Source organism: Cebidichthys violaceus, unplaced genomic scaffold (genome assembly GCF_023349555.1).
Source record: "Cebidichthys violaceus isolate CVI_PGR_0920_01 unplaced genomic scaffold, fCebVio1.0.p SCAF_16, whole genome shotgun sequence".
Classification (NCBI taxonomy): domain Eukaryota; kingdom Metazoa; phylum Chordata; class Actinopteri; order Perciformes; family Stichaeidae; genus Cebidichthys; species Cebidichthys violaceus.
The window spans coordinates 6,421,637-6,445,356 of NW_027176329.1; the positions used below are offsets into that span (position 1 = coordinate 6,421,637).

A 23,720-nucleotide genomic window follows, 5' to 3' on the forward strand; every position below is an offset into this window, starting at 1 on the left:
AATGTAAGTTTAGCTTCTGCCCTAGAGATAAACTTCAATCATGGTTTCCTCTGTCACCAAGAGTGACCTTAGTGTGAGAACAGAGTGTCTAAGATACCATGCGCTTCTCTTCCCTGTGTTGATGTAAAGCCTGTTTTGTTATTTCATGTGAATTGAAACTTCAAGTATATGTGAACAATGTAAATAGCGGGTTCTCATTTTTTAATGTCACGCTCAAATAAAGATGAATTAGATGGGTGGTGTCTATTACATTCAGTAGCAACGTGATTGTTTACTTTCAACGGTCAGAGCTGGTTTTTCTCGGTGTGTCCAGGGGTGAGTGAAAAGTGCTGAGTCACCATGAGTTTTCAACAGTCAAATTTCAAGATGCTGCAAACACGCAACAAGAAATAATGAAGTAAATCCCCACTATAATAGTTGAAGCTAAAAGTAATAAACAAAGATAATACTCACATAGTTTTCCACAGATATGTTATCTAAGTAATGTTAGTTGGAATGTTATAGTAAAAACACGTTTCAATGTTCTAACTTAAGTGAATAAGCGGATTGTTAAGTACAATTACAGGTTATAGGTGTAGTTATTATAAGTCTCCTTCAGTGCACTTTTAAAAACATTATTTCAGCCTCAGATTTGTGTTTTCTTTTCTTCGCTCATATTCCTTGGTGTGCGTGGCTGAGATCAAAGAGTATATGCAAAGCAAGAGAAGGGTCTCCTCCACATGTGTGACTTTGCTAATGCCTGCGGATCAATGCAGCTAGAGGCATAATTCACATTGAATTAGTTTAATGCAGTAACTGAAATACGCTGGCTTTCAATATGACATCATGTTGCCTTGATTTGAAGACAGATTGATAAAAGAAGGTGTAACGTGCTTTTATCGGGTGTGAACTACCTTGATTGTTTTGAGTCACAGATCTTTGGCAAAAACAAAAAAAATGGGATGGGACTTAATTCCACCAATCCTGATGCGAAGGGGCTGGAGCTTCTTATATAAGCAGACATTTCACACATTGTAGTTTCACTCCTGACTTCTTCCACTTCAGGCTTTTACTTCCAGGTGTAGCAGTTCACTCTACAACCATGGCCAAGGACATGACTCTGCTGTGGGGCTCCGGCTCTCCTCCCTGCTGGAGGGTCATGATCGCACTGGAGGAGAAGAACCTGCAGGGATACAACCAAAAACTGCTGGACTTTTCCAAGGGGGAGCACAAGTCAAAGGAGGTCATGGCCATGAATCCCAGGGGACAGGTAAATTCACTTTATACATTACCCAGATATAATGCAAATCTTCTTCTAGTGTCAATCTGCTTTTTCCTTATATGCACACATTTGTTTTAAACAATGTTGCATGACATTTGCATTCCACTCTATCTTTCTTAAAGCTTCCTGCCTTCAAACATAAAGACTTGGTCCTGAATGAGTCCTTAGCTGCCTGCATGTACCTGGAGGTAAGAACTTGGCCCCGTATTAAAATTGTATGCAGCCATATACCACCAAGGAGGTAATAAGTAGGAGGGCTCATTGTGCATTGTTGTGTGTTCAACAATGCCTCGTAGACATCAGACACCCTACACCTCCAGAGGAAAAGAAACAAGAGCAGCATGCAGCTGTTCTTAATGGTTCCTCTTTTCATGTCTCCCAACAACAGAGCCAGTTCAAGTCCCAGGGAAACAAGCTGATCCCTGACTGCCCGTCTGAACAAGCAAAGATGTATCAGCGCATGTTTGAGGGTCTGACTTTCACCCAGAAAATGGGTAGGTTAGGTCTGACATGCAAAGTATTTTACTGTTTTTGCAAACCAATATGTAGCTGTTGATGCTGTAAATCTTGCATATTAATACAAATTGTTTTTGCAGTTGATCCTAGTTGAACTTGATGACGAAGCTGATGTTGTTGTCATTCAGAGGCCTTGTGGGACTTTCAACTACATTGCTCTTGGCAACACACTACACACTGAACTGCCTTGTTTTAAAACCTCTGAGACTTCATGTCCTCAGTCAATCTCCTCAGAGGGTGCACCCCTACACCTGAAATGCACTAATGAGCTGTGCATTCACTTAATTAAGCCATGGCACCATGCATTACATCTATGTGGTTCGCCCCTTAAAAGAGGTAGTGAAAGGTCATTATAATCCCTCAAAGATCACATGTTCAGACTAGCTTGCAGTCAAGGCTCAAGTCATAAAATAAAAATAAGATAAGATAATCCTTTATTAGTCCCGCAGCGGGGAAATTTACAGGATTACAGCAGCATAGTGGATAGCGCAAACAAGAGACAGTAAAAACAAGATCAAACAAGTATTATAAATAAGTAATAAACAGTAAAGAATATTAACAAAGTAAAAATCCACAATCGTTAAAAAATAACTTAAAAATATTTTATATAATATATGAGACGGGGCACTTCAGTGTTGGGGGAGGTGGGTGAAAAAAGGAGAGTGCTACATTCACAAATAATTATTTTCTAAGGAGGCCGCTTCTAACTATTTGAGTTACTTTTACGGTCTTCAGTTTGAAACTGCTGTTGCGTAAACATTTCTTGAATGACTCCACCATCAAATGCCAGGGAAATGAAAGCAATTAGTCCAAGCACTATGTGGGCGTGGCTGTTGTAGCCCACTATGAGTGGATAGATTTCATTGATAGCAACCGTCACGACTGACTGTTTTTACATTTTTCAGTGGATGTGATCTACTACACCTACAAGGTCCCTGAGGGAGAGAGACATGACAGTGCTGTGAAGAGAAATAGAGAGGCTCTGGCTGCTGAGATCAAGCTGTGGGAGGAATACCTGAAGAAGGTAAACCTGAACCATGTATCCTCCAATGAAGGTCCTTTAGACCGAAAGCTAAAAATAAAGTGTTGCATAGGTTTAAGTGTGCGGATATCTTCTACCAGTTTTAACTCTTTTGATGCTTCCAGAACCTTATTGAAGATAAAATCGGGTGAAGCGGTGGTTATCCTGCATATTACCTGAAGATTATAAAATATTCAACTTTATTTTCAGACACATGAGTCCACATAAAGAGAAAATAAATAGGAGGACACCAAGAGACAGGTATAATCATTGCAGTTCAAATGTCACTCGTGGTTATAGAAGACATTGGTTCCAAGATTTTTAACTAACGTGACACACGCTCAGTGCTTGTTGAACTGACACCGCAATTACATGTTGGGTGTACAGAATGCTGTTCTGTAAGAGCAGCAGCATTTTTGGAAATGCCCTCATTCGCTTTTGTTCTGATAGTTTGATTAGAAGACTGATACCAGTTCATGTCTGGATAGCAAATATAAAGTTGCCACCATAAGATGCTTAGCTTCGGACAAACGTGGATAAACTGCTACCGTGGCTCTTTCCAGGTAAGAAAGGTCACCTACTGCCACCTCTAAAGCTGTAAGTCCCACTTGTTCAATCTGTAGTAAAATCAGACGTTGTGCTTTTACAGAGCAACACCAGCTGTTTCCCCATGCTGCTGGTTCCCGCTTCATATCTAGTATCCCAAGAGTGGCAACAATCTTATTTAATTTATTCAGAGTATAAAAATAGCAAGTTGTGGTTTTGTGCCAGACCTACCAGGAAGCACATATCCACCAGTTATTACTGTTACTACAACTCGTTCATATTATACTTTGGTTTTTGTACAGATTAAACACAAAATTATATAAAAATACTAATTAGGTGTGGACGAAAACATGAAAATCCACTAGAAAAAGCTACATTTACAAAATTGCCCACATACGACTATAAGCCTCAGTGAGCTTTAGACTAGATGGTTGGCAAATGTTGGTACCTTTTGGACAGAGCCAAGCGTTTTCAGACTTATTTATTTTGTATTTTTTTTTCTTCAGCTAAGTGGCTGCTGTGGTGGAAAAAAACTATTTAATAGTACCGAGTGAGTCCTATGATACTGAAATTGAGAAAAGAAGCTTGTCTTTAAAGTATTTATTCTCTGCGCAGAGAAGGTTCAATCGTCATACAGAATGCATTGTGGTCTGAGGGAGGAATGAACCCAGAGTGTTGGTTGTGTACGACTTATAAAGGCCTTGAGCACATGGTGGGGTAGGAGGAGTTCATCACTAGGACATCTGGACAACAGTGACCACTCGGTGGTTAACCACTGAATGGTCCACTGATTGCATCCCCATTCAGACCCTTATCTAAGCTGACAACATCGCACAATATTCCTCAACCTTAGAGGAACCTCACGGACCATGTCTGACATTCATTAACCATACTAAAACAAAAAGGGCCAAAACCATTGAGTGGTGAGACGACAATAAAAACAGATAGATAAGTCATAGTGGAAATTTTCCATCACACTGCTGACATTAGTATAAAGTTAATGGATGGGTATAAAAGTGGTGCCTATCCTCTCGGCAAGAAAGCAAATACATGTATTAATTTATGCATTTAGTAAGTGGAACAAAGTTTTTAAACGCATGCACCGGTCCAATAATGTTTTTCAGCTATAGCTACTGTATGGCTGTCCATCATGGCTAACATTCATGTTAATTGTTAATAGGTATAATGGCAAATGAATGCAGCTGACAGCTGTCTTGGGTGTCAATCTGCCCACCAGCACATGGATGTGGCCTAACTCTTTTTATCTGTCTTCTAGGGACCAGGACCTTTCCTGGCAGGAAAGGACTTTTCACTGGCTGATGTGGTTGTTTATCCAAGCATTGCTTATCTCTACCATTATGGGTACGTTGACTAAATCACTAAAAATGTCTTTAACCTTTTGGACCCTACACCGATTTTTAGGGTTATTAATGATTGACAATATAAATGCACTGATTACAAAGCGGCAATACATTTGTATTTGGAAGTTCACATCAACTTTTCTCCTTTCTTTAGGTTGTGTGAAGAGCGTTACCCTAAACTGACAGCCTACTATAACTCTCTGAAGAACAGACCCAGCATCAAAGCCTCCTGGCCTCCTACCTGGCCGGAGAACCTAGACACACTCAAAGACATCTGAGATTCAAACACGCATCAGCTGACACACTGTTCCTGTTGTGTAATATGTAACCACTCCTTGCATGTGTTTGGGGGGGGCATTTGAATATTCAAAGTCTCGTGCCTAAAATGGATCAAATAAAACATTTTGTTGTGGATTCAAACCTGGACTTTCTATGTCTCTCAGAAACGTGGCTACATATAAACTCGCCCTCTGTTGCTTTGATTGTACATGGATACAATATATTTAGAAGAGATAGATCTAGTGGTGGAGGAGGAGTAATGTTTTACATTAAAGAACACCTTAACTGCAGCCAGATTGAGTGGTCAAGTGATGTCAAATTGGAATGTATTGGTCTGAAAGTGTCACTATCATCTCAAATGTCTTTTACTCTTCTCTGTCTCTACAGACTACCATACTCCAAATGTGAATTTTATGATCAGCTTAATTCCATGTTAAAGGAATGTGACTTTGACAAAGAGGTTATATTAATGGGTGATTTTAATGTAAATTGGGAGGATAAGTCTGGAAGAAAATCCCTAAAACGTATAATTGACAGTTTTAATATGACCCAGTTGGTTAACGAACCCACAAGGATAACCCACTCTTCTCAGTCCCAGATTGATTTGATTTTTAGTAATAAACCAGAAAGAATTATCAAAACGCACAATATGGTAACTGGTATGTCTGACCATAATTTAATACTTTTAACAAGAAAACTTACAAAGAAACGTTTTAATATCTCTTCTACCAGAAAAGCTTATCAATTAAGAATACCGAAAGGTGACCAAAATTCATTTGAGGATGCTATACAAGGAATTGATTGGAGCAACTGTTTAACGGGTGCAAGTGTGGAGGATGACAGCAACATCTTCTTATCCACAATACAGACCACAATTAACAGTTTCCTCAAAAAAGCCAAAATTAAACAAAATCAAAAGAACACACTTGCATGGTTAAATGGTGACATCTGGAATTTAACGAAAAAACTATGCGTTAAAACTGGCACTCAAGTCTAAATTAGGAAATGATAGGCAGAAATTCATTATGCTGAGAAACCAGGTAACAAAAGAACTTAGAAAATTAAAAGCAAATTTTTTTATTAAGATCATTGATGAAGCAGGAGGTAATTCTAAAACAAGATGGGATAATCTAAAGAAGTTAACAGACAAACCTAACAGCAATTCAATGAAACAACTTAAAATGAATGTGAACGGGTGCCTTACACAAGATGAAGTTGTAATTTGTTCAGCTTTCAATTCATACTTCATCAACTCAGTGGAAGCTTTAACTCAAAGCTCCAGTATAGGTCAATTTGATCTTATACCAGTAAATGAAGGTCAACCATGCTTCTCTATTCAGGATGTCTCTGAATCTACTGTCACCAGAGTTCTAGGCTCACTCAAGAACTCTAGGGCCAAAGATGTTTATGGAATTGACAATATTTTTCTAAAGAAACAAAGGCACACTCGCTCACCCGATCACAAGCATTGTCAACAAATCTCTCAGGCAATGTGTGTTTCCGAAAGGATGGAAATCAGCCATAGTAACACCCATTTTTAAGTCAGGAGATTCAACCGACGTCTCAAATTATTGGCCAATCAGTATTCTCCCTGCTGTTTCCAAAATTGCTGAGAAATGTGTTGCAGAGCAACTTATTAAACATCTCAACAGCTCTCCATATCAGCTGCATCCTATGCAGTTTGGTTACAGGGCTAATCATTCGACTGAAACAGCAAACTGCTTCCTCTTAGAGAATGTGAAGCTTAAAATGGATAAAGGGGGTGTAGTAGCAGCGGTTTTTCTTGACCTCAAGAAGGCTTTTGATACAGTTAATCACAATGTCCTGATTAATAAACTGTCAAATTTTTACTTTTCCCAAGAGTCTCTTGCCTTGCTGAAATCCTACCTTGAAGGAAGAACCCAGTGTGTCAGAGTGGGTAATGTTTCATCATCTACTCTGAGATCTAATGTGGGAGTACCCCAGGGTTCTATTTTAGGACCTTTATTATTCAGTTTATACATTAATGATTTGCCGAGTGTCTGCAATGGGTGTAGTATTCAAATGCATGCTGACGATACAGTGATTTATGTGCACGCAAAGAACAAAGAACAAGCTGCACTTAAACTCACGTCCACAATGACAAATGTAACTAAATGGCTTGCAGATTCCTGCCTTCACCTGAATGTTAAAAAGACTGTTTGTATGTTCTTGTACATGTGACAAAGGTCCTAAAATTTAATCTCATGAATTTCAGATATATAAGAAACAGTCTAACCATGCAGGCTGCGAAACTGTATTCTAATGCAATGATTGTCCCCCATCTGACCTACTGCTCAACCAGCTGGGCACAAACCAGCAGCACAACATTAACATCTATTCTTATTCTCCATAAACAAGCTCTAAAAACACTTGATAAAAAAAAACAAAGTCACCATCACTGCAATATCCTCAACAAACACCATATCTTGAGTTGGGAGAACCTCATTAAATTCACTGATGTGTGTCTGGTTTTTAAAATGTTACATGGTATGGACCCGCCTCCGCTTAGTGATTTTATTAAACAAAGCGCTCAAAGCAGCAGACTCACTAGATCTGCTTCAAGAGGTGATTGTGTCATTTCACATAGGTCAAGCTCTTTTAGCAAATCTACATTCTCTGTGAAGGCAGCTCACTCGTGGAATACTCTGCCACCACATATACGCACACAAAACATGTACAAAACATTAAAACACAGCCCTTATAAACCCGAGGGTCCCCCATTTGGACGCAGAGTACATAAAAACTTAGAGAGTTTTGTGTTAAAAGTAACTGGCAGAGAACCCACGAAGAACGAATATAATGATGTTATAGTTCTGCAGAAACCTCAGCGTCCTGGGGACAACATGAACTCGGTCACTTCTACATGAGACAAACACATCTCCCATCAGCCAAGCAAACAAATAACAAAATATCATAAATCATACTCGATATGACTGGAAAAGACCGGAGAAAACAGCTGCTACACTCCGTTAGCAACGTGCTACCTACAAACATGCAGCATGAAAAAGCATGTCCGCCTGACGGAGATTACGGACATAGTTTCCATTTCTCTCCCCGGTAAACCATCGCAGAGATATTCAGCTTCGAACACAAAAAGTCACACAGCTTTCATCGAATATTGTACTTACTTTTGGTCGAATCTCAGCGAAAAAATGGAATATCTCCGTACTTCCACTGCATGTATGTCCAGCTGCTGGTGCTCCGTGTGAATCCGTTCGATTCGTGTCTCTCCGACACTCCTCGGATTCTTGGGAGGGTTGGAAGCTCAGCAAATTAGATTTCAGATCTGCCATCAGATGGGACGTTTATCATTCCCATTGGCTAATAGTGCTGTCAATCATCTAGCTTTCAATTCCAGGCAATTATATTGGCTCCTACGCTTCGAAGGAGGTCTCAATGGTGAAAATCGGAGAAAGGGGGGCTGAGATACAGCCCTAAGCAGAGAGAGAAGGGCTGAATCTGAAGCAGTATGTGACCATAAACTAAACAACTAAAAAGGGCTTAGAAAGAGCTTAAAACACTCAAAAAATGTCCAATCTTCTGTCTTTTGATTCATTGAACATCAGGAGTGATACATAGAAGTGATATAGAGTGTTTTTGAATTAAAAAAATATTTTTTTATTCAAATATTGGAATATTTAATCAGTTTTTTAATTTTATATGCTTTATATTTTATAAATGTTTCACTGTATCTATGTATAACTGTGTATAGAGAGCCTTTATCAGTTGTTATAAGAGCTGGGAATATTTAAAATCTTGGATTTCCATACTTTCCAAAAAACAATATCCTGAAATTGTTGTTTTTCCAGAGCGAGCTTTTGAATTTTCCAAGTTGTGCTGTGTTCCATCCTTATCTTATGTTAACCTGTAACATGTATACTGATAGTTCCATGATTTTTCTCATCTCAAAAATATATAATTTTTTTTTTATTTTTTTTATTTAATTATACACTTAATTAGGTATTTCTTATCTTTATTCGAGCTGAGGCCTGCAAATAGGCCTTGTTTATAATAATTAAGGAATGGCTTGTTGCCAATCAGGTGTGCAAGCATTGATGTACTGTCTGTCCTGCCTGCTTGTTTTGCCTATATGTGCATTTGTCTTGTTCAGTGTTGCTATCTTCCATGTTTGATGTGTATGTTATGTGTCTCCGTGTTATATATGTGCTTGTACTGTAGGTGGGTTTGTTCTGCTCTGCTCTAGTGTCGTACACTTTTCTTTTGCTTATATGTGTATTAGTTTTGTCTATACGTTACTGTCTATCTATGAATTTTAATTCCATTTTATTTGAAATTTTGTAATTTTTAGGCAGCCTTCGAACATCTGGCCGGGGACAGCAGATGAAAACTAGCCTCTCTGGCTAACTCTGGCTCACCTACAGTTTCGCTGTTGATTGGTGTGCATTGTCCCTGCAAAATAAATAAACAAATAAAATTGCACTACTCTAGTGTGTGTGTGTGTGGCTTAAACTGCAGATTCTGTTTGTGCTGTAAACAATAAACATTGGCTTTCAGCTTTGCATGTTTTTATTTAATTTCAAAGTCAATGTAGGTCTGCGTAACGAGGAGCAATGGTATTGGAATATAATTGCAGGTTTCTACACCAACATATTTGAGCATAGTCTTCAAAATTTGTCTCTCACAGGAAGTTTGAAGTTCTGACAACAGAGGCCGCTCAACTCAAATAAACTCCACCACTTTCACTGTCCTTTTGGTTTGCCGCTGTTCAGCTCCTTGAACTTGCAACTTTCCTGTCGTTCCTTATATGTCCAGAGGGTGGCTGCACCAAACTGATTCCCGACATGACAAGCACAGAGTTCGACTCATACTTGTGTCAGTGAACCAGTATGCTGGAAGAGTGTGCAGACGCAGCTTCCATTTATGGCAGTGGCATTGAATTAATGGCAAATATTTATGATCACATGCTGACAATCTGCATACAAGAACATATTTATGATATTCCAAAATAAAAGCCAAGTAGTGACTTTTTATTTTTAAGCCAAATATTAGAATGTGATTTTACTTTTGGAAACAAAGGCCTCATGTAGCGGTTGAAATATGCTGGGGCGTCTATAAAGCTGAGAACTTCATTATTGCGACACAGCATTCATTCATTCATCCACAGCAGGGTCCAGTAGGAGCAGTCCACTCTGTTTTGCATTGACATCCTGTGTGCACAGATACAGACCAACACATTAAATGCGAGTCATGCATGTCGAACAGAACCTGTGTATGAGGTACAATGTAAACACCGTCGCTTTTTTGTCCTTTCTAAAATGCTTTGTCAGTAGAAAATGGCAACGTCATGGTAGTCAAGCAAAATGGAGCTGATAAACTGACTCTTGCACACACACACAGTTCACGCCCACACTCCACAAAGACAACCTGCACACTGATGAAGACAAATGTGTTTTCTGAGTGTCAAGAATTTTAGACTGAAGATGTAACCATATGAAGTGGAATGTCACCATGGCTAGTAGTCACACACCACTTGTATTCAGACTAAATGCTCTGAAGGCCCTAAAATAGGGAGAAACTGTCATCATTTTGTCAAACAAGACAATATTTCGTTTCAGGTTCATACTTGTTTTTCGGGTTTCTACTAGGACATCTTTACATGCATTAATGTTGAAAAATCTTTTTAGTCTATGGTCACACCTTTTCACAGTTTGTGGGCTGGTAAGCACTCCAGATATCCAAATCTACATGCAAACACTCTGAAAAAGTGAATTTTTCATATATTTGATCATGTCACTACAGCATTTTATTCAAAAGAGTATTTCCATGGACGTACTTAACATTGACACACACGTTTGAAAACATGCCCTTATTACCACAACTTGCTTCATACAAATTTTGTTTTGTGTTACACAATATAAAATGAATGGATGGATCAGAGAACTTGTGAAAAGGTCATTTCACTCAATTCCCCATAATTAACTGTGTTTCAAGCTTGATTATTAATTTCAGTCAAATAGTTTAGTTGATACATTAACAGTTGAGGTGTATAAATGACACAAACTTGTTTGGTCTGTTTGTTTCATGGGTTTAAAGGATTCTGTTCTGCCTGCGGTGTCGTGGTAGATCAGCTACTCAGCAGCTCAATAGGCCCTTTTCACAGAAGCCATTTTGACAGGTCACTGCAGGCTAAACACAGGTGGAATTAATTGAAGATACTTCAGAATTTCAGGAGCAGGACCACTCCTCAACCCTACCACTTCATGCATACCCATAAATACCCGCCGAATCCACTCCTTCTGTTACGCTCTCGTGCCAGCAAGGCTTTCTCTGCTGGCCTAGACACACATTTGATAATTTAATTATTTTTCAAAAATACATTACATGTATTCTAAATATTTTTCCCATTAGCTTATTATCTCATTGCATAGCTACTCTCTTCCTCAGTTGAGCTGCTTTTTAAGTAGAGGTTTTATCCAATCAGATTTCGCCCCTTTAAAAAATCTTCCCAGAGGCCTTCAGAATTACAAGTGAATCCCTGTGCAGTTTAGCCTTTTAAAAACGAGGCCTATTTGCAGGCCTCAGCTCGAATAAAGATAAGAAATACCTAATTAATTGTATAAAAAAATAAAAATAAATAAAAAAATTAAAAAAAAACAAAACTTTTTTTATATATTTTTGAGATGAGAAAAATCATGGAACTATCAGAATACATGTTACTGGTTCACATAAGATAAGGATGGAACACAGCAGAACTTGGAAAACTCAAAAGCTCGATCTTGAAAAACAGCACTTTTAGGGTATTGTTTTTTGGAAAGTATGGGTATCCAAGACTTTTAATATGCTGGGCTCTTAGAACAACTGATATAGGCTCTATATACACAGCTATACATAGATACAGTGAAACATTTATGAAATATAGAGCATTTCAAATTAGAAAACTGATCAAATACTCCAAGATTTGAATAAAAAAGTATTTTTAAAATTCAAAAACACTCTATATCACTTCTATGTATCACTCATGATGTTCATTGAATCAATAGACCGAAGATTGGACCTTTTTTGAGTGTTTTAAGCTCTTTCTATGCCCTTTTTAGTTATTTAGTTTAAGGTCAAATCCTGCTTCGACTCTCTGTTCAGGGCTGTATCTCAGCCCCCCCTTCTTTTCACCATTGAGACATCCTTCGAACCGTAGGAGCCAATAGAATTGCCTGGAATTGAAAGCTAGATGATTGACAGCACTATTAGCCAATAAAGCTCAAAAAGGTCCAGCTCTGAAATCTGATTTGCTGAGCTTCCAACCCTCCCAAGAATCCGAGGAGTGTCGGAGAGACACGAATCGAACGGATTCACACGGAGCACCAGCAGCTGGACAAACATGCGTTGGAAGTACGGAGATATTCCATTTTTTCGCTGAGATTCGACCAAAAGTAAGTACAATATTCGATGAAAGCTGTGTGACTTTTTGTGTTTGAAGCTGAATATCTCTGCGATGGTTTACCGGGGAGAGAAATGGAAACTATGTCCGTAATCTCCGTCAGGCGCTCGTGCTTTTTCATGCTGCATGTTCGTAGGTAGCACGTTGCTAACGGAGTGTAGCAGCCTTTTTCTCCGGTCTGTCCCAGTCATATCGAGTATGATTTATGATATTTTGTTATTTGTTTGCTTGACTGATGGGAGATGTGTTTGTCTCATGTAGAAGTGACCTAGTTCATGTTGTTCCCAGGACGCTGAGGTTTCTGCAGAACTATAACATCACTATATTCGTTCTTCGTGGGTTCTCTGCCAGTTACTTTTAACACAAAACTCTCTAAGTTTTGATGTACTCTGCGTCCAAATGGGGGACCCTCGGGTGTATCTGGTTTTAACTAAATGGATATTGTTGATTGTCATAGTCTTCAACCAATCAGATTATTCTTTGACATGCCAGAGCTTCTAGCTGCTACGTCAGCATTAACATGCGGCTTGATTGGTCAGTAGGCTCGCGTGACTTGTGAAACTAGCTAGCAAAACTTTGTAGAAGTAAGAGTTCAAGTTTAAAGATATGCAAGAAGTTTTTACGTGACATTGCATTATTAGCGTTTTGGCATGTTTGCCGGTGACAATCCCAATATCTGCCTCTGTCGAGCGGACATTTTCAGCTCTCAAACTGAATCCAACTGAAGTGAGAGCGTTTGTGAGTTTATGCTCTTACTATAAAAGTTTTGTGAAGGACTTTGCCCAGCGTGCAGCCCTTCTGCACCACCTGACATGTAAAGGCACGTCTTTCCAATGGACCACTGAATGTAATGAGGTCTTTTGAGATTACTGCTCTCAAATGGCCCGATTGTCACTATGCCTGACTTCAACATCCCATTTAAAGTGTACATAGATACCTGCCTCTGACGAGCGGACATTTTCAGCTCTCAAACGCATTAAAACGTATTCACAAAATACAATTGTCCCAATCAACATATTGGTGGACTCAGGGGCTACAGAGTTGTTTATCAGTGCTGATAAACGACTGGAAGCAGTGGGGGCTGTGTTGGCTCAAGACAAGGAAGGACTAGAGAGAGTGGTGGTGTATGCTAGTCAGTCACTCCCTCCCTCCGAAAGGTGCTGGTCCATGTTTGACAGAGAACTGTTGGCTATAGTGTGGGCTGTACGCCAATTCAGACATTACATCGGAGCGGCTGCCTTCACTGTTATAACCAATCATAAGCCTCTGTTGGGCCTCCGCAGCATGTCTATTGACAAAGATCCCACTGGAAGAAGAGCATGGTGGATATTGGAGCTGGATCCTTTCAACTGGGTCATTCAAACACAAGGATGGAAAACAGCATACTAATGCTTATGCTCTCTCATGGCGGCCACAGGATCCAATGGCTGGTACGATGACTGACCACAGTCACAAGGAGAGTGACTTCCTCCCTCACAGGGGGTGCTCAGTATCAGGTGGTCGTGCCCTCATCGCTTGTCCCTGATCTGCTGCACCATCTTCATGGAGGCCCTGTGTCAGTGCATTTCTCAGCGGAAGGAGTGTGGGAACGAGCAAGGCAAACTTGTTCCAGGCCCTCTATGTTCAAAGACATTCGACAATGATGCAAGCAGTGCCTCCCATGTCAGACCCGCAGAGCCCCTGTGCCTAAGCACCAAGCATCAATGGGCAGGTCCCAAGTGACTCGACCATTCCAGAGAGTGCTAATGGACATTCTTGAATTACCAGTGACTTCTAAGGGCAACAGATATGTGTTAGTAGTAGAAGACTACTTTTCCAATTTTGTAAACCTGTATGCTCTTCCTAATCAAACGGCCCAATCGGTAGCACAGTGTCTCTTTGAAGATTACGTGCTGGTACATGGTGTTCCAGAAGTGGTTCACAGTGACCCTGGCCAGCAGTTCGAAGCTGGAATTGTTCAAAGACTGTGTCAATTTTTAGGGATTAAGAAAACACTTTGTGACTTTGTGACCTCTCTGGCGGAAAGGCTGGAGACTGCTTTTTGTGGTGCCAGGCAGTGTGGTGCTGATGCCCATGAGAAACAAAAGCTGTACTATGATGGAACGGCCCATCATCAGCCGTATCGAGAAGGGGATCTCGTATGGCTGCATAATCCTACGGAGGACTGCATGAAACTTGCTCCCCACTGGAAGGGACCCTACAGGGTCCTGGCTGTGTTGGACTCTGTGGACCCCCACGGACCAGAGCAGGTTGTTCATTATGATAGACTGAAACCTTACACTTTGCTACGGCCTGCTGGTTCTTCAAGTAGCCTCCCAGCTTCTCCTCACCATGCTCCTTCGCTGCAGGACGAGGGGTGGCCAGAGGAGGACTGTGGGGTGGATTAGCCATGGGTCACTGGTGGCATAGGGACTGATTTGGTTACAGGCACCAGTGAACCACAACAGATTGTGTCTCGTTCAAAGAGAGTTGTGAGACAACCAGCATATTTAAAGGACTTTGTCACGTATCGCTAACTGATTTGTGAGTGATACATGTGTGAATATGTCTGTTAACATGTTTTCTTCATTGTAGCAGCACATGCTTTATATGTATAGTATGTCCAAACACTATGGGGTATCAGCTATGTCTGGTGTCTATTGGGATTAGTGGGGCATATTTTCTGGAGGCTGTGCAGTTGGGTGATGTAAGGATGTATAATATTGTTTACTGTTAAATTTTGTGTTATGAAGTCATGTTGTTACTGGGGTTGGAAAAAGTGTTTGTTGCATTTAGCATGATTATAATTGGGGACGTTTCTTTATGGAGGAGGGGAGGTATGTAAGCTATTATGTTGAGTACGTTAAGAGCTCTCTAGGAAGCAGTGTTCCTGTGTATATGTCTTGGACTTTTATTGTGAAGGATGGAACGGAAAGAGGAGAAGAGGAAAAAGGTTCTTGTGGTGTGTGTGTGAAAAGAGAATAAAGTTGCTGCCATCTTAGATGCAGACTACACGAGCCCCCTGTTTATTATTTTATGACTATTATAAAGTATAGGTGCAACATAACCCTCAGCAACAGAACTTTGCTCAATCTGTTGAAGGACTGCAATAAAATGAAAGATCTTTGGTTTGGCATATCAAAGAAAGTGACAATTCACACTATTACAGCCATGCCAGTCACACCATAATGATGGACAGTGGGAAATTTCGAATAACTTCAGCAGAGTATTTTCAAAGAAATCAGAAAGACACTAATTATGAAAAACTGGATTGCTTGAAATACACCAACTCTGTTAAACATGGATCACTGATGCAATAAACATGATTGTAAAATCTATCAGTCTGCAAAATAATGAGACTTGGGTTTCAGTGGAATAGTAGTTAATTTCACTATAAGAAATGACAAGAAGAAGAGAAAGAAAGGAGACTGAAGGGAAAGAAAACTGAATAAACTAATAATAGTTCTCTTCTTTTTCTGTCTTTTTCTACAACATTTAGGACTCATACTGCATGAGTGGTGCATTGGTTTACATAATTATTTTCATTTGAATATTGGTTTGGAGGGGTTGAAATACAAATAATACTGGTCAGATGGTTAAGGTAGCGCTGGAGGGAGCAGGCTTCAGCAAAACCACATGTTTTTCATGTGATTTCTGCAGCATTCTCTCATGAACCAAGTTGTCTTTTTGACAAGAAATAGTCGTTGCAAACTGTATCAAAATGCATGCCAGTGCTGACCCTGGCAACTACTCAAGTCCACAACGTCTAAAGTTCAAAGATCAACTCAGAGAAAGAGGCACAAAGAAACTTCAAGTATATGTGAACAATGTAAATAGCGGGTTCTCATTTTTTAATGTCACGCTCAAATAAAGATGAATTAGATGGGTGGTGTCTATTACATTCAGTAGCAATGTGATTGTTTACTTTCAACGGTCAGAGCTGGTTTTTCTCGGTGTGTCCAGGGGTGAGTGAAAAGTGCTGAGTCACCATGAGTTTTCAACAGTCAAGTTTCAAGATGCTGCAAACACGCAACAAGAAATAATGAAGTAAATCCCCACTATAATAGTTGAAGCTAAAAGTAATAAACAAAGATAATACTCACATAGTTTTCCACAGATATGTTATCTAAGTAATGTTAGTTGGAGTGTTATAGTAAAAACACGTTTCAATGTTCTAACTTAAGTGAATAAGCGGATTGTTAAGTACAATTACAGGTTATAGGTGTAGTTATTATAAGTCTCCTTCAGTGCACTTTTAAAAACATTATTTCAGCCTCAGATTTGTGTTTTCTTTTCTTCGCTCATATTCCTTGGTGTGCGTGGCTGAGATCAAAGAGTATATGCAAAGCAAGAGAAGGGTCTCCTCCACATGTGTGACTTTGCTAATGCCTGCGGATCAATGCAGCTAGAGGCATAATTCACATTGAATTAGTTTAATGCAGTAACTGAAATACGCTGGCTTTCAATATGACATCATGTTGCCTTGATTTGAAGACAGATTGATAAAAGAAGGTGTAACGTGCTTTTATCGAGTGTGAACTACCTTGATTGCTTTGAGTCACAGATCTTTGGCAAAAACAAAAAAAATGGGATGGGACTTAATTCCACCAATCCTGATGCGAAGGGGCTGGAGCTTCTTATATAAGCAGACATTTCACACATTCTAGCTTCACTCCTGACTTCTTCCACTTCAGGCTTTTACTTCCAGGTGTAGCAGTTCACTCTACAACCATGGCCAAGGACATGACTCTGCTGTGGGGCTCCGGCTCTCCTCCCTGCTGGAGGGTCATGATCGCACTGGAGGAGAAGAACCTGCAGGGATACAACCAAAAACTGCTGGACTTTTCCAAGGGGGAGCACAAGTCAAAGGAGGTCATGGCCATGAATCCCAGGGGACAGGTAAATTCACTTTATACATTACCCAGATATAATGCAAATCTTCTTCTAGTGTCAATCTGCTTTTTCCTTATATGCACACATTCGTTTTAAACAATGTTGCATGACATTTGCATTCCACTCTATCTTTCTTAAAGCTTCCTGCCTTCAAATGTAAAGACTTGGTCCTGAATGAGTCCTTAGCTGCCTGCATGTACCTGGAGGTAAGAACTTGGCCCCGTATTAAAATTGTATGCAGCCATATACCACCAAGGAGGTAATAAGTAGGAGGGCTCATTGTGCATTGTTGTGTGTTCAACAATGCCTCGTAGACATCAGACACCCTACACCTCCAGAGGAAAAGAAACCAGAGCAGCATGCAGCTGTTCTTAATGGTTCCTCTTTTCATGTCTCCCAACAACAGAGCCAGTTCAAGTCCCAGGGAAACAAGCTGATCCCTGACTGCCCATCTGAACAAGCAAAGATGTATCAGCACATGTTTGAGGGTCTGACTTTCCACCAGAAAATGGGTAGGTTAGGTCTGACATGCAAAGTATTTTACTGTTTTTGCAAACCAATATGTAGCTGTTGATGCTGTAAATTTTGCATATTAATACAAATTGTTTTTGCAGTTGATCCTAGTTGAACTTAATGACGAAGCTGATGTTGTTGTCATTCAGAGGCCTTGTGGGACTTTCAACTACATTGCTCTTGGCAACACACTACACACTGAACTGCCTTGTTTTAAAACCTCTGAGACTTCATGTCCTCAGTCAATCTCCTCAGAGGGTGCACCCCTACACCTGAAATGCACTAATGAGCTGTGCATTCACTTAATTAAGCCATGGCACCATGCATTACATCTATGTGGTTCGCCCCTTAAAAGAGGTAGTGAAAGGTCATTATAATCCCTCAAAGATCACATGTTCAGACTAGCTTGCATTCAAGGCTCAAGTCATAAAATAAAAATAAGATAAGATAATCCTTTATTAGTCCCGCAGCGGGGAAATTTACAGGATTACAGCAGCATAGTGGATAGCGCAAACAAGAGACAGTAAAAACAAGATCAAACAAGTATTATAAATAAGTAATAAACAGTAAAGAATATTAACAAAGTAAAAATCCACAATCATTAAAAAATAACTTAAAAATATTTTATATAATATATGAGACGGGGCACTTCAGTGTTGGGGGAGGTGGGTGAAAAAAGGAGAGTGCTACATTCACAAATAATTATTTTCTAAGGAGGCCGCTTCTAACTATTTGAGTTACTTTTACGGTCTTCAGTTTGAAACTGCTGTTGCGTAAACATTTCTTGAATGACTCCACCATCAAATGCCAGGGAAATGAAAGCAATTAGTCCAAGCACTATGTGGGCGCGGCTGTTGTAGCCCACTATGAGTGGATAGATTTCATTGATAGCAGCCGTCACGACTGACTGTTTTTACATTTTTCAGTGGATGTGATCTACTACACCTGGAAGGTCCCTGAGGGAGAGAGACATGACAGTGCTGTGAAGAGAAATAGAGAGGCTCTGACTACTGAGATCAAGCTGTGGGAGGAATACCTGAAGAAGGTAAACCTGAACCATGTATCCTCCAATGAAGGTCCTTTAGACCGAAAGCTAAAAATAAAGTGTTCCATAGGTTTAAGTGTGCGGATATCTTCTACCAGTTTTAACTCTTTTGATGCTTCCAGAACCTTATTGAAGATAAAATCGGGTGAAGCGGTGGTTATCCTGCATATTACCTGAAGATTATAAAATATTCAACTTTATTTTCAGACACATGAGTCCACATAAAGAGAAAATAAATAGGAGGACACCAAGAGACAGGTATAATCATTGCAGTTCAAATGTCACTCGTGGTTATAGAAGACATTGGTTCCAAGATTTTTAACTAACGTGACACACGCTCAGTGCTTGTTGAACTGACACCGCAATTACATGTTGGGTGTACAGAATGCTGTTCTGTAAGAGCAGCAGCATTTTTGGAAATGCCCTCATTCGCTTTTGTTCTGATAGTTTGATTAGAAGACTGATACCAGTTCATGTCTGGATAGTAAATATAAAGTTGCCACCATAAGATGCTTAGCTTCGGACAAACTTGGATAAACTGCTACCGTGGCTCTTTCCAGGTAAGAAAGGTCACCTACTGCCACCTCTAAAGCTGTAAGTCCCACTTGTTCAATCTGTAGTAAAATCAGACGTTGTGCTTTTACAGAGCAACACTAGCTGTTTCCCCATGCTGCTGGTTCCCGCTTCATATCTAGTATCCTGACACAAGAGTGGCAACAATCTTATTTAATTTATTCAGAGTATAAAAATAGCAAGTTGTGGTTTTGTGCCAGACCTACCAGGAAGCACATATCCACCAGTTATTACTGTTACTACAAGTCGTTCATATTATACTTTGGTTTTTGTACAGATTAAACACAAAATTATATAAAAATACTAATTAGGTGTGGACGAAAACATGAAAATCCACTAGAAAAAGCTACATTTACAAAATTGCCCACATACGACTATAAGCCTCAGTGAGCTTTAGACTAGATGGTTGGCAAATGTTGGTACCTTTTGGACAGAGCCAAGCGTTTTCAGACTTATTTATTTTGTATTTTTTTTTCTTCAGCTAAGTGGCTGCTGTGGTGGAAAAAAACTATTTAATAGTACCGAGTGAGTCCTATGATACTGAAATTGAGAAAAGAAGCTTGTCTTTAAAGTATTTATTCTCTGCGCAGAGAAGGTTCAATCGTCATACAGAATGCATTGTGGTCTGAGGGAGGAATGAACCCAGAGTGTTGGTTGTGTACGACTTATAAAGGCCTTGAGCACATGGTGGGGTAGGAGGAGTTCATCACTAGGACATCTGGACAACAGTGACCACTCGGTGGTTAACCACTGAATGGTCCACTGATTGCATCCCCATTCAGACCCTTATCTAAGCTGACAACATTGCACAATATTCCTCAACCTTAGAGGACCCTCACGGACCATGTCTGACATTCATTAACCATACTAAAACAAAAAGGGCCAAAACCATTGAGTGGTGAGACGACAATAAAAACAGATAGATAAGTCATAGTGGAAATTTTCCATCACACTGCTGACATTAGTATAAAGTTAATGGATGGGTATAAAAGTGGTGTCTATCCTCTCGGCAAGAAAGCAAATACATGTATTAATTTATGCATTTAGTAAGTGGAACAAAGTTTTTAAACGCATGCACCGGTCCAATAATGTTTTTCAGCTATAGCTACTGTATGGCTGTCCATCATGGCTAACATTCATGTTAATTGTTAATAGGTATAATGGCAAATGAATGCAGCTGACAGCTGTCTTGGGTGTCAATCTGCCCACCAGCACATGGATGTGGCCTAACTCTTTTTATCTGTCTTCTAGGGACCAGGACCTTTCCTGGCAGGAAAGGACTTTTCACTGGCTGATGTGGTTGTTTTTCCAAGCATCGCTTATCTCTTCCGTTTTCAGTACGTTGATTAAATCACTAAAAATGTCTAAGATTCACAAAATAAATGCACTGATTACAAAGCAGCAATACATTTGTATTTGGAAGTTCACATCAACTTTTCTCCTTTCTTTAGGTTGTGTGAAGAGCGTTACCCTAAACTGGCAGCCTACTATAACTCTCTGAAGAACAGACCCAGCATCAAAGCTTCCTGGCCTCCTACCTGGCTGGAGACGCATGGACCGGAAATGCTCCATGACATCTGAGAGTCAAACACGCATCAGCTGACACACTGGAACTGTACCTGTTGTGTAAAATGTAACCACTCCTTGCATTGCACTACTCTAGCTGGCTGCACTGCACTTTTTAAGAAATACGCATTTGCTATGGTTAATAATAACCTAAAATGTGTGTGTAGCTGAAACTGCAGATTATGTTTGTGCTGTAAACAACAAAAATAAACATTGGCTGTCACCTTTGCATGCTTTTTTTTGGGGGGGGGGGGGGGGGCGCAATGACATTAGAATACAACTGTAGGTTGCTACGCCAACATATTTGAGCATAGTCTTCAAAACGTGTCTCTCACAGGAAGTTTTAAGTTCTGACAACAGAGGCCTCTCAACTCAAATAAACTCCACCACTTTCACTGTCCTTTTGGTTTGATGCTGTTCAGCTTGAATTTGCAACTTTCCTGTCATTCCTTATATGTCCAAAAGGTGGCAACATACTGCAAAAACAGAATATGACCTTTCCAGTGTTTTCATACCAAGACCACAAAGACATTTCTCCAATCAGAGTCTGGGTTAAGATCCCTTGACTTTCGTCATCAGAGCCGTACTGACCTGTTCAGCCCCTCACCATGGGAACAAAGCAAATGAAACCATTGTCATTCTCGGTGACAGGTCAGACCTCAAAGCAATGTTTCAGCTTCACTCAATACGACCTAATGCTTAAAAGTATACTTTTCTATTAAAGCTGCTCAATCAAAAGTTGTGTTATAAAAAGGAAAATATAAAGTAAAGACAGGATTCAGCATGCCAGAAAAACAAAAGCAAAATACAATTTTAAATAGGTCAGCAGAGCAAAAGTAAATAGTTGCAACACTGTTCCAATGTCTTGAACAAACAAATGATGATTTTAATCTGGATTTAAGTCAATAAGCCTGAGGTCAAAGTCTGTATGAGACTGCCTTTAAAATGAAACAGTTGTTTAGAGGATAGCTGGAATATGACAACAAACTCCAACTTACACAGAAATTAATTCATTTAAAGTTGTTTTTTATTTAGAGCTACCCAAACTACCAGAAGTCAAAAGAAAACAAATAGCAGTTTATTATCTAATCTCTTTTGCAACCGTACATGAGAGGTATTATCTTTAAAAACGACTGTATTTGCTTATTTATAGGCTTAAGGCTATTTGATGATACAGCCAAAATGGCTGTATTTGCTTATGTAATTCATAGGCTTACTATTTGTTGATTTGTTTTCGATGCAACTGTAGCTGTCAGGGAGACATGTGGATGTGTTGAGTTTGTATGGTGCCGTATGTGTTGCCTCAGGATGTCGTGGTTCGCCATGTAATGTCGCGAGGTGGCGGGCCACACCCAGAGTTGACATGGGCCGTTGTATTGTGGGTCGTTTGCTGGAGCGGAACAGAGAGGAGCGGACGACCCCAGTTTGAACGGATTATGCGCGTGGTCCGGGAGGTGCACACGGTATAGAGTTGATTTGTACATGTTTGTGTGTTGTTGTTGACCTGAATTTGCATTTACATGTGTTGAATATTATGTAAATTGTTGTTTGTAGTTTTCACGGTGTCTGAGATGCTGAGAGAGAGAGAGAGAGAGAGAGAGAGAGAGAGAGAGAGAGAGAGAGAGAGAATAAAAGGCATCGATACATCAATACGAAACGTCGCCATTCTTGCTGGACCCGTGTAGCTACAGTGAAAACGTACCGCCAACGTGGCCGACGGTTAAGAGTGAGGATCAGCGCGTGTCCAGAGAGGTGGAAGCACGACCACCGGGGCAGCGTCTAACCGACTGAGAGGACGTAGGAGGGGAAGCTTGCCAATTAACGGGAGAAGACGGGAGTGTTGGCTCCTAACATCGGCGGGTTGAGAGTACCGCGACTTCATCAACAGAGGGCAACATTCGCCAGCACAACCTACAGCTCTGCAAATATCCTGTCTGCAGGCTTCAGCGTGCAGGGACTGTTTCATCTCGTCGCGGTATTCAGGAGACACGGCTTCCTCGCAGACTGGATAAGGTTTGACTGTGTTACACCACCACTTTATGGACATTTGTAAAGTTGAAAGAGAGAAAAAAAAAAATAACGTAACCACAAAAAATTGTGGTTAAGTTATTGGTCTACTTATGACAGTGTATTCATCTATTGTAGCCCAATGGTTGTTCTTGCTTTACTTGTGGCATTGTTATGAATGGTTTAATGTTCTGATCTGAGAGTTCAAATGCACTTCGTAATGAGTATATTAAGTGGTTCATTTGAGAAAATTACTCAGACTTACAAAACATAAGCACTGAGGTTGCTCAAAATTACATGGTGGTAAAGGTTATGCATGTTAGCAGTTACTTAGTGTTACAGTGTTATATCTGAAATGCACAATGTCTGTGCACAGTGAAGAATCACAGGATGGTCAACTCACTGAACAAATTGAGTCTTTGCAATTAGAACTGACTAAGTTGAATGAACAATTAAAATCACAAACTGATGATGTAGAAAGGGAAAGGTTAGAGTTACTCATAGGTGATATTTATGCAAAAATAGAAATACACCGAGTAGCAATAATAGAGCCTACCTCTACCACTGAGAGAGTTGAACCCAGGAAATCCTCACGAGAGAGAAAGTTAACCTCCAAAATGTTGGAGCTGAAGCAACTAGAGGCTTCTCACAGAGAGAGTAAATTCTTCAGGCTATATCAAAGCTGGAAAGAAAAGATGAGAGCAACACATGCTCAACTTAAGGATGAGTGCTCCGACCAAGAC

At 40.0% G+C, this 23,720-nt stretch overlaps 2 protein-coding genes across 2 annotated transcripts; both read left to right on the forward strand.

Annotated features, from left to right (window-relative positions):
* The first annotated feature begins 1,005 nt into the window (after positions 1–1,005).
* LOC137872632 (glutathione S-transferase A-like) lies at positions 1,006–5,125 on the forward strand. Its single transcript, XM_068710947.1, has 6 exons — positions 1,006–1,249; positions 1,384–1,449; positions 1,650–1,755; positions 2,683–2,801; positions 4,621–4,706; positions 4,860–5,125. The coding sequence occupies exons 1-6, from the start codon at positions 1,082–1,084 to the stop codon at positions 4,981–4,983; spliced, it is 669 nt and encodes a 222-aa protein (XP_068567048.1). The 5' UTR covers positions 1,006–1,081; the 3' UTR covers positions 4,984–5,125.
* Positions 5,126–17,039: 11,914 nt separating this feature from the next.
* LOC137872635 (glutathione S-transferase A-like) lies at positions 17,040–21,193 on the forward strand. The gene is made up of 6 exons (XM_068710950.1): positions 17,040–17,279; positions 17,414–17,479; positions 17,680–17,785; positions 18,713–18,831; positions 20,656–20,741; positions 20,856–21,193. The coding sequence occupies exons 1-6, from the start codon at positions 17,112–17,114 to the stop codon at positions 20,983–20,985; spliced, it is 675 nt and encodes a 224-aa protein (XP_068567051.1). The 5' UTR covers positions 17,040–17,111; the 3' UTR covers positions 20,986–21,193.
* Positions 21,194–23,720: the final 2,527 nt, after the last annotated feature.